This window comes from Gymnogyps californianus, chromosome 4 (genome assembly GCF_018139145.2).
Source record: "Gymnogyps californianus isolate 813 chromosome 4, ASM1813914v2, whole genome shotgun sequence".
NCBI lineage: Eukaryota > Metazoa > Chordata > Aves > Accipitriformes > Cathartidae > Gymnogyps > Gymnogyps californianus.
In genome coordinates this window covers 79,611,735-79,623,298 of record NC_059474.1, presented here as the reverse complement: position 1 = coordinate 79,623,298, position 11,564 = coordinate 79,611,735, and the positions used below count along the sequence as shown (strand labels likewise).

General features: G+C 40.2%; 1 protein-coding gene across 4 annotated transcripts in view; it reads right to left on the bottom strand.

Moving 5' to 3' along the window:
* Positions 1-1,844: 1,844 nt before the first annotated feature.
* The window catches only part of SEC24D (SEC24 homolog D, COPII coat complex component), a 134,230-nt gene continuing 124,510 nt past the window's right edge, over positions 1,845-11,564 (bottom strand). For all 4 annotated transcript variants that reach the window (XM_050895247.1, XM_050895249.1, XM_050895248.1 and 1 more), the window contains 10 exons: positions 11,169-11,285; positions 10,557-10,727; positions 9,716-9,812; positions 8,901-9,046; positions 6,780-6,918; positions 6,199-6,317; positions 5,000-5,179; positions 4,275-4,466; positions 3,659-3,748; positions 1,845-3,237 (listed from right to left, as the gene is read on the bottom strand). In XM_050895247.1, the coding sequence (XP_050751204.1) occupies positions 3,097-3,237; positions 3,659-3,748; positions 4,275-4,466; positions 5,000-5,179; positions 6,199-6,317; positions 6,780-6,918; positions 8,901-9,046; positions 9,716-9,812; positions 10,557-10,727; positions 11,169-11,285 (1,392 nt within the window). In that variant the 3' untranslated portion in view covers positions 1,845-3,096. The remainder of the gene's footprint in view (positions 3,238-3,658; positions 3,749-4,274; positions 4,467-4,999; positions 5,180-6,198; positions 6,318-6,779; positions 6,919-8,900; positions 9,047-9,715; positions 9,813-10,556; positions 10,728-11,168; positions 11,286-11,564) is intronic.

Genomic DNA, 11,564 nt, shown 5'->3' with positions numbered 1-11,564 from the left:
GAGTAACTGAAAGTGATTGATAATGAGACCCACTGTTTCTGTATATAGTAGAAAAAACAATTTCTCCTTCCAAAATTGGTAAAGTTGGTGGCAACTTCATTGCTGTAGTAGAAATTGCCCAGTGATGAAGGTCAACTTAATAACCTGGTGGAAAGCTTGCTACTCCTTTTCATAATAGGGCTATTCTCATGGGTGAAAAAGCAAGCAGTAGGTTAAGTTCTGTGGTGAAACATGAAGTAATTTTGCTTATAATTATTGCAGCAATTAAAAAGGAAAAAGGGGGGGGGATGTCTAACTACTGTAAATCTGAGTTGACTATTAGAGTCCCACTGTTTATGCTGGAGACAAGAATTGCACTTGTATGTCTGTGTGATAACTTTTACGATTGCTGCAAGAGCTGCTCTAACAACGTGTGTCTATCTCAATGCTTATTTAGCCATTATGATATCTTAATGCAGGTAAAATTAATTGTATGTGAAAGGCTGGAGTGCTGATGAATTAGCTATGCAAATACAGCTTTGTCTTACTACAACTTTGCTCTGAATAGCACCTCTGTGCCTGAAGTCCTGGCTCTCTGTAGGCTTTGCCAGTGCACAGGTGACGCGTACGCTTTGCTCCAGAATTCTGCGTGTGAAACGGGTCGCCCTAAAAGCAGTTGGTCAGTTCAGGCCACACAAGCAAGACTGACCGAGTAGAAGACGCATGTGGTGGTAGTACAGACGTGATCTTCTGGCCATTGGCAGACTCCATGGAGTAAGGTAAGGAAATGGGTTCTGAGCAGGCGTGGCTGGGGCAGGAGCTGTCTGGGATGCAGCTCACCAGCTTCCTACCTCTGACAGAAACTCTCATTCATTGCAGCTGACATGAACTTTGTTCAGTAGCTGAGTGCAAACGTTTCCCTAAGTACACTGCCTTACTGTGTGAGCACTGCTGTGTCTTCCCATTTCCTGACGTACTCGCTTGGTGATTTTTTCTAAAACAGTTTACTTGCTGGACTGTTTTGGCACATTTGAGACCTAGTTTGAGGGAGTCTCCTTACCATAACTGCGGCTGATGCTAACAGTGAAACATGCTGAAAATTCTGTAAGGCCAGATAAGCTGGCCTGTCTTTAAAGTCAGAGTAGAAGGTGACCTACAGTTGTCTTTACTAATTGTTGGATGCATGGCATTGTTTACGCTGCGTAGGAATTACTGTTGCTAAGTTAACTTTGCCATGTTCCCTGGCTCCTGAAGTGAGTGTAACAAACTTGTTATGTTGTCTTGTTGTGCTTAGTTGTCGTCTTGTGCTTACAGGGCAAGGCAGGGGGAGGAGTTGAATGAACCCTGAAGCCAGTTTCCATTGCTAGTTGCCCTAAACCACCCTCTGTAGTGACCTGCTTTTTTTTAGTGACTTTAGGTGCTGCTGTTTAAGAGGTGTTGGATAGCTTTTGGCAGAGGCTGATGATAGATAGCATAAAAAACTTAGAGAACTTAGTATATGAAAAAATAAACACATACACGATGATTATATTTAATAATTGCTTATTTTTTACACATACAGTTGCTGGTGTCATTTTATGAAGTACACTGATTTGGAATGGCAACAAGTACTTTTTACAGGGTAACATCTTCAGCTAAAAAGTGCTTGTCTTGGCAGCTGAATTCAGTCTGAGGATCCTTTTGTAATATAGCTACGTACTTTAAGAGCTCTCAGTCAATGCATAAGGATACAACTGTTTTGATAAGCTGTCAAACAAAAAAAATATGCATCTTGACTGCTTATCTTGGATATTAAAATGATAAACACTAAGTAGTGATGCTAACATGTTTAAAGGCACTTTTTTTTTTTTTTTTTTTTTTTAATGAGGCCCAACTCTTATCCTTACTTCTGAGGGTTTTTTGCTTTCTTTGAAACACTGATTTTTGTAACAATAGCTTTTCAAGTTTGGAAAAGTTCAAACCTCACATGCAGAGATGTTGGTCCTAAAGATACTTCATCAGTTTGTATCTGAGGTAAATGTGTCTTTCAAAGACTCTGGCTTTCTAAATTCTACCTTAACTATTGATACTAGGCAGAGGCTTATTTTTCAAAGTGGTGACTGTTGAATAAATCAGTCATGTGAGAGGAGGTCACTGTAATAGAACTGGTATTAAACAAGAGGCTTTCTTTTTATAGCACCACAAATAACCTTTGTTGAATGTGTCAACTGTCTTACAGTTGACCTGCCACTGCAATTTTGAGGGACAGATGTTTATCTGTCTAAGTAGTATTGGGATATTCCCGTTAGCAAATGTACTAAATAAAACCTAATGTGTTCAGTTTTGAAAATGTAATTAAATAGTATGCGAAATTAATTGCTGCCCTTAAGACTAGAGAATTGTACCATAATAGTGTAGCATTATCTATCTGCCAAACTTAGCAAAAGGATTGTTTCATTACTGGTCTTCCTGTGGTCCACTATTGTTAACTTACTTGAGTCCAGTTATAGACTGAGGCATTGATGTGTCCTGGATAACCCCAGGTGTGGAAGGTTACCCAGAGCTCTGTTTCTATAGAAAGTAATGTTTGTCCCTTCCAGGAAAAAGGGGATTATTTTTTAGAGATTAGCTTTACATGAAGGATGTTGAGGTACTCAAATTGAACTACATGATTACTGCAAGTCTGATTCAATTGTATGCCCTCACTTAGAAAAAGCAGTTTTGTATTTTTTTTTCCTCTTCTGTATAGATTTTTAGTATCTTTCCTGGCTCTTGTACAACTTATGGCTAGCAAAAGGAATAATTAAAGTGTTTTCTAAATTATATTTTAATAAATGCATACCATATGCTCTTAAGCATTGACAGTTTGAAATCTGGCAATTCATTTAGAGAGAGAGTCAGGACTCCCAGAAGATTAATACCTGAGTGCAGAACTTCCTATTCTACAGCTTTGTAAGTAAGCTAAATACTCAGTGAGAGGTTGTGTGAAATGAAACTGTACAAAAAGAGCACAGAAAAGGTTCACTAAAGCACAGCAGAATGCCCGGGTACGGTAGAGCTGTGGGCCAGCCTTCAGGCACGGGTGACTGTCCCTCTTGCGAAATCAAAAAGAAACTGATAAATTATACTTGAGTTTCCTTAACTGAGCAGCTGGCAGATCTCTTTGTGAACACAGCATAGGAAATCCACGTAAGAAGCTCCTCCATAAATACTCTTGTCTTCTACTAGGAACTGTCGGAAAAGCATCTCTGGCTGCTCCCGTTGTTTCACTATAATCAGCTGAAAAAATAAGAGAGACATATTTTTAGGACACAATCGGTATCCTGCACAGTTTTCCTGTATGTAGATATATTCTATTACAGTATGCTGTTGAGGCGGGAAAAGAACCCAGAACTAATAAATGAATTGCCACATTTCAGTAGCTGTATTTATGAACACAGGAGAGAGACACTAGGTGAATTAAGGTTTGCAGAATAGAATGGTAACCTTTAGACTTGACTACCTCCTGAAAAGCTCTTTTGATTAAGAATTAAGCACAGTTGAGATGCTTGTGTCTACAATGCGTGCTGGAACTCGGTGATGTACAGGAAAGTTCCTGATATGTAAAACCTTCTACAGCTACCGGTAAGTTTTGTCAATGCCAGTAGCGCTCTTTTCAACAGGTACGAGGAATGAGCTGAGGCAGAGGGAAGTTAGTTACCTTCATAGTGTAGGGCTTTTGGCTCTGGATATGCTCCAGTATTGACTTAAATTTCTTAGAAAATGGATTGTCCAGGTCAGGCAGTGATGTCTGTTAGAATGAAAGCACGGCAGGTTGTTACATTCCAGTCACATCTCTTAGGCATTCATACAAGACTAGCTGCTGACATTTATGATGCAAGTTACTCTGGATTTCATTCTAAACTGGGAAATGCCATCTCCTTCACAAAAATATGTCTCTCGTCTGTCTCATCTTAAAAACTCATCTGTCTAAGCCATTTTTCCGTTTAAAATAATCACTGTATGAAAATTCATTATCAGGAGAAACTAACTATTGCAAAGTTTTTTTCTGATTTTAGCAATACACATGCAATAGGACTTTAATATCTGCAATGGTGAAAGTTTAAAAAGGCTTAATGTTGTAAAAGCTTCTCTGCTGTAAGTGTTCGGAGTGTAAAAGCTTATTAACAACTTCTGGTGTCTTAACACCTTCTGCTGGTCACCTGTTTCTGCTTTTTGTTGAATGACGAAAATCTGCCTCACTTGTTTCTCTGATTAGCAGTCTGGTCTTACTAAATCATGCATTCTGAAAAAGGGACTAGTCTCCGTCTACTCACAGCCTCCGTGCTGATGTGCGCAAAGGATGGCACGTTGAAAAGCCCTTGGATGAGCTCTGGCGGTGTGCTGACCCCCAGCCATAGGAACATACTCAGACCGTTGGCCAGAAGAAAGGCCCCTCCTTCTGAGAGACGTTCCTCAGAGCAGCGGACGGCAGCTGGGACAGCGTCGCTCTTCAGATCCAGGCTGTGCTGTGGGGCAAAAACGCACAAGAGTTGTAGACTTGGTGACTTCAAGGTGACCAAAGCTCTAATTAGATACTGAAAAGTAACTGTTGAAAGGTTTAGTACATCTTAATGGTTCCTTTCCAGATTAGAGGAATTAGAAATCAAACCTCTTCTTTTTCAGTTAATGCACTGTGTGCAAAGGAGGACCTGCCATAAGCGGGGAGACACTTGCATACCAGTGTTGATCTTTAGTAAAGCCAGCATCTTTCATTAGCCTGGGCACAAACCTTGCTAAAAGTACACTGACATTCTTACAGGATGCTGATGTCAACGATTGATAATATTACTTGCCCATTTTCTGTTACACTAGAGGTTCTACCCTCCCTCCTCAATTTACTTCAACTAGCAACTACATCACAGTAAAAACGCAATCCCAGGTGGTAGTGTAACACTTGCCCAGCAGACAGAATCTCTTCTGCATCTGCACAATTCTAAAATCACAGCATACTGAAAACAGTTTTACTGACAATGAAAAGGTGTGCAAACAGCATACTCACAATTGGCAGAAGCTGGGGATAGAAAAACAACTGTGTGTCAGCTACCCCCATAGACATGACCAGCTGTCGATGGTAAGCTCGCTCGTCCGTTGGGATTTCTGGTCTGCTGACTAGCACACAGCTCTTCAACAGACAGTTCACGTACACTGGCAGCACCTTCATTGCATCCGGAAGGATGAGCTGAGAGGCAGAGAAAGCTTGTTATTTAATATTTCCCATGTGCTGGGGAATGAGAGCTGGACTTCCAAACATTTAAATAGACCACTGCTTGTTTTCTTTGATGAAAGAGAAAAAAAAAAAAACCAGAAAGCTTTTTTGTACCTGCTGTTTCAAACCAGATGTGACAGCTCTGAACAGTTAATACATTTAGTAAGAATCCAACAGAAATTATTTGCCCTATAGACTGTAGTTGTTGTCTTGGATGCTGTCATCTCCCTGTAACCCGTGCTCATTTTTAGGTACTAAATTAAAGGGGAGTCACATAGGAAAAGTGTTTTTTCTCTGAATAATTTAGGAGGGAAATGAAGGTCCACAGCAAGCGTCTCTTTGGTATTATTTCTAACATAGTTGGTCCTCACTAACATTAAACAATTCATTGCCCAGGTTTTTGATTATTGGAAGGATTGCATGGCATGTAAAAGCCTTAATCTTTCTCTCAGTTGAATTGCCAGGACATAAGGGTAAATAATTTAAAAGGAAACAACTGTTGCTTTTACTGGAGGACTGAATTTTAAGTCATATAATTAGGATGTACTAATAATTCTAATCTATATGTTACATTCAAGAAGAAGAAGAAAGAATTGGAAAATACAGTTTAAAGATCAAAAGCACTAATATAAATCAAATGCGTCCAACATTGTCAGAGTCCTTGGGCCTTCCTATTAACTTCAGCATTAATATATAAAATTGCCAACTGTCATTCAAAAAAGTGTCAGAAAGTCAACCATTCCTGCTATCTTTTAAAGTGCCTCAAAATCTGAGCATCAGTTTCCTCAAAGGCATTGCCATTTGTTCGGGAACAACAGCCTCCGTGTGTTGTAATTGCTAGCATTGAATCCCACCTGTCATTAATTATATTTGAAAGAAAAGGAAAAGTCCATCCTGAAATTTTCCTTTCTGGCCCTGCTGAGGTTGCAGGGGTGGTCGTTCATCTGCTGCAAAGCGTGGCTGGGGGAGGACTGAGTTCGGATGGGTTTTACCTGGCTTACTGCCGACGGGCTGGCACAGTTCTTCCTGTAACACGCCAGCATGTGAGCTGTCTGATTCACCAGGATCTCTCTGACCGTCTTCAGTGGTTGGCTTAGAATGGCTTTAAAAGCTACAAATACAGAAAAATAGAAGAGCGTGCTAAAGATGGACACATACTCTTAAAGTATCTGTATTCTGCTAGCTTCTAATTTACTAACCTGAGGTCTATGCCTGCTTTTTTAGTCTCTTTTACAGACAGCATCTTGGAGAACGTTTATTCATCTTTGCCCAAAAAAACCCCACCAAACCTCCAACACTGTGCTAGGATGTCCGTTTCTACTACTGTGCCAATACAGTTTTGTGCGTTACATGTTTCTAGCTACCTTCACAAGCATTACAGATTTTAGACATACTGCCATAAAAGTAATCTATTTGTCTTTTCAATTTTACAATACTTCAAGAGTTGCTCAGGCTTGCAGCAGCAAGTTACAAAACACGATTTCCCACTAGGTAATCGCTTCAGCTCCCTTTCCTTCCCCTTCCTCCACCCCAAAGTAAAACAGGAAACCAAATCGGTCTGTTACAACTTTACCTGACTTAGCGAAGAAGTTGGTAAGTGCATCAGTCTCACAAGTCTTGTAGACATCAGCTAACTGGGAGCTACAATTTAAACCTATATTGTGTATGCGAAGTCGTCTTTGCCCGCTTATTGATGTGTAAAGGACAGCACACTGCAACAGAGAAGCAATTTACCATTTATTTGTGTATTAAAACAAAAAGCTCCGTCGTGCAAGAGCCGCCTACTTTGTGCGTAAAAGGCATATAATTCCTTCTGAAGACAGCCTAGCCTTACAGTGCTGCTTCAGTGTTTCTGTCATCTATAGGACTGACATACCTGTATTTTTTATGGAAGTATATTAGACATTATAAAAGTTACTAATCTTAAAACTATAAAAAATAATACAAGTGATTGAAAGGCTTATTACTCTCATTTGCTACACACTGATGGTATCATCTGAAAACAAGAGACCACTGATTGCAAATTTGGAAATCATACTTTGTAATTATGTAATACTTGAACAGTTCAAATAAGTGTACCTGAAAAGACACCATACAAGAGATGAGAAGCTTGCTGAGACGTACTCTGCCCATCACATTATCTCTTGGCAAAAACAACACAGAAAAACTTCCTAATCTTGAAAAGTCGTGGTTCTTTTCACATAAGTTGCTTATGAAACAAGAGGTCCTGCTAGCCCCTGTATCCTGCATCTACCATGGGCTTAGGTGTTAAAAATTGAGGGTGTAATTTAAGAATTTCCTTATGACTCCAACTGTACTTCAATATAATGTTGATACTTCAATATCATGTATGAGCCAGAGCCTGCAGGGCAAAGACAGACTCTAAGTTACTGTAGTCTGCCTTGCATTAGATACTTCCACAAGTATCTCTCATGAAAGAGCTGTAAAGGCAACATCTACATGGCACATACATCCCTGTCACTGCTGCACCATGGCTCCGGGAAACAACTTCAGATGTACCAAACTGGATGTTTCACCTTACAGGGATTAACTGCTGACCTATGAAATGTATTTATAGGGGCAAGCTAAAAGCCAAGCAGAACAGAAATACAAAGTTCAGATAATTCCGTGTCTTAAGTTTAAAACCTTGCAAGCTGTAACATTTTGTGTCATTAAACAAGAAAAAGGTCACGACTAAACATCTAGAATAGTGAACAACCACCTCCCATTATCTGACAATGGGTGGGATACTCCCATTCCTAACAAAAGATGTACCACAAGTCTGTCTGTTGGCAATTTACACAGAGAAATACCAATTATTGCCTAAGTGGCATTTCCAGGAACTGTCCCATGTTGTGGACTAAGGCGGGAAGCAAAGGTTTAATTAGCTCTGGAACAGCCTGGCATTTTCAAGGTAGGAACGAAGCTCCGGATGCACTAGGCAAAATTCCTGTGCTAGTGGTGCTACTGCGGCCAGTCTGATCCGAGCTTGCAGGGCTATCCAGTTGAGCAGAGGAACATGGAGGGCTTTTCCCTCTCCTCTCAGACTGGAACCACTCTGCATGGGAGAGAGGGCACTGCGTCTCTCGTCATAACTCACAGAGTACATCATGATGCCAGCAGGCGAGTGCTGTGGGGCTTCTAGCACTCACGTGCCAAGAGCCTGAGGGAGCAGGGCAGCCAGCTGACAGTTGGCAAGCGAGAACTTTCATTGCACAGGTACCCTTGCTGGTGGGTTTTGAGCAGTCCGTAGGGTTGGAAGTGATGTTTAGCAGTAGAGAACTGCTCTTAAACAGAGCTGTCACAAGGAATGCCACAGCAACAACAGTTTCCATATAAGCAGTAATGAATCTTGTACTCCAAATAGACTTATTTAGTAAAATAAAAAAAAAAAAATAGCTGTCAAGGTCTCAGTGAGTGTTTAGAAAGCATTTTGGTATCCCTGAATAGAACATGCAGTATAGAGGTAGGTGAACATGCCCTGTCATAAGGGGCATTCTTTGTGCTTTTGAGATAAGATGCAACCTTTGGCTAATTAATTAAAACCTTTTTTTATTAGTGATAGTATGTCACTAGAGTCTGTGCAAGCTGTGCCTTGCTCCCATCAGTTCTACACTGTAACTTTTTTTCTGTTACAGCTGCAGAAGTTCTTGCTCACAGTTTCATGACATTGCTTGTAATTAAGCTTTTTTACCTGAATTAAGGCTCCACTGTCTTCATTCAGTTTGTCGTCATGTTTGAACTCCACTGTCACTGCCTTGTCACAGTCAACTGCTGCCATCTCTACATCTGTGGTGTTGTTCATGTAAATAGCACCAAAGAAGTCCGTAGCCCGGAAGCCTACAGCCAGATTAAAACAAAACAAACATATCCTTTTATTTAAAAATGGCAAATAAAATTGACGTTATTTTGTGACTTTCTTTTTATGGTCAGTCAATTTTGCTTACAGAAACGGGAACCATTTTCCCTCAGGGATCTGCAGCCTCAGGGGGTCCCACCAACTGTCCTTGCCGATGGCATTTTTTGACAGTTGGGTGACAGGGAAAAGCTGATGGGCTATGAAGCTGCGCTGTGACTCCGAGACCACCCAGAACCTTTTGCGCTGTTGACTTGGCCACTTTGCCTGTGTATGTTTCTCAAATACTTGCATTTGAGGTAAGAATGAACGCTTGAAAAGTAGACACAGTAATGTCATTTGAAGTATGAAAATGAAGGAACATGTAAGTGTCCAGCAGCAACACTTTTTTATACAACTTAACTTGCAATCCAAGATGCGTACATAATGATCAGAAGCCTTACTCATATTTGAAAATCAATTATTATGGAGGCATATACAGGAAGGACATATTCATGCATTTTATCAGTCTATCCAATTACTTTTCAAGAGGTACATAATGAAGTTAAAACAGTTAGCCTGATCTTACACGTGATCTCTACAGCACTATATTATTTAAAATTATATAGTCATATGCATTCATATTTACATTCATTCCCAACGGGTACCATTACCTGTACTTGTCCGAACCCTCATTATTGCATCAAATCCGGTCTTTTTTTCTATGTCCTTCCTGAGGTCTCTTAAGAACTGTGGGCTGTCAGCATCGAGCTAGAAACGCAAAACAAAAGCTGCAGTTCACCACCGGGTGGCAGCAACATAGCAGAAACCCAACACCCCAACCCCCCCCCCCCCCAAATCTTTTCACATTTAACATTTAACAGTTTCCTTTAAAAAGAGAGAAACCATGTTGATTGTTGTTTTGTTAACAGAAACTTATCTATGCAAGTGTCCACCAATTCACCACTAGGCTTCCACGTCCAGAATTTCTATTCAATCAAATTATCTCCAGTAACAGCCGTTCTTGCACTTAACCTTGCAGCCTAGCTAGGATTTTATGGCACAGCCTTAAGAATTACAGAGTAGCCTTGCTGACTTTGCAAAAAATACTTTTGCAGCTCAGCTCCTGACACAGAGAAAGTCCCCTAATTCCCCAGAGAGATTCTCATGAAATTTTAAACAAACAACTGTTGTTAACGACTTTTTTGGGGGTCTGTATCATAAACATTTTTATCTGCATATACAGGAGTACTTGATTTCCCTGCTCAGATGCCACATAGTCAAGTAAGTGGATTCAATTTTAAGATACCAACCAGCTTACTACTGTTTCGAGATACATATTTGAGCCTGACCTGTCATTTCTAAGTTTGAATTTTATCCCCTGAAGTTTATAAGTAAGTTTTCTAGAGTCACTCTACTTCTATGTTAAATGTCAAAGCACACGTTGAAATGAAAAGAAAAACAACAAATCTGCAGGTGTTACTATCTGAAAGGCAGGAAACCCGCATCACTTACCTGGAAATTGTTGTACTTGTACAATGTTCCTCCAGTGTACATTGTGACAAGACCCATGGAGGCTACGTCCACATACTGATTTGGGAAGAGGAACAAATTCACGCAGCAGCCATTAGCCACGCAATCCCTGGCTAAGGCCTCGTAAGAATTTACCTGGGGCTGGAAGAGTGTCTGCACAGAATTAAAAAATACAAGTGTCATAACATTCAATACCATTGGTAGCCAACCACAATCCAAATGCCCACTTGAAGAAAAGAAGTGAAAGTTTAAAGTGAGGCGTGGATTCGATTAAGAACATGTTGCCGCTGCCCACAGACTCAGTACGTTCTTAAGAGAACCAAATCACTGAACGGGCAGGTAGCAAGGGCTCTTGATGGGTGGAATTATTTGCTGCTAGGAGGTTTCCTTTATTGACGGGAATGGCTGCTCTACTTCGGTGTTCCTGTAGGGCCAGTACCAATATACCTACACAATCAGGGCACAGTGAGAATGGGAATATTATATAATTAAACAACACATCTTTGTAAAAGAAAATAAATGAAAAAAGATCAAGGCTGTATTAGAGAAATTCAGCGTAATAGCAGTCCCTTGTTAACTCAGAATAGAAAATACCTTTTCTTTATCTGTATTGAGTAGTTTTTTGTCATCTCTGTTTCTCAGCTTCCCTGGTGCTTCTGCAGTTGGCAATGAAGAATGAAAGAGAAACAATTTCCCAGCACATTCTGCAGCCTGTTTCAAAGACACCATGTTGGCATATTTATTACTGCTACGATAAACAAGCCTAATTTTCCTACATTGTGGTATCTCAGAGAACAATGTAAACTTTATGCAAGTTCCTCAGAGCTAAATAATTCATTTAGAGACTCAAAACTTGATGGAAATAAGGCCCGAAACAAACTGGGAATTTTATGTCTGTAAGTAACTTAGTCTAGCACACAGGTATGTTGGCTGATGCCTTGTTACAGTAATTTCTACATAAGAATCTAAAATCTTGATGGGCAAAACTAG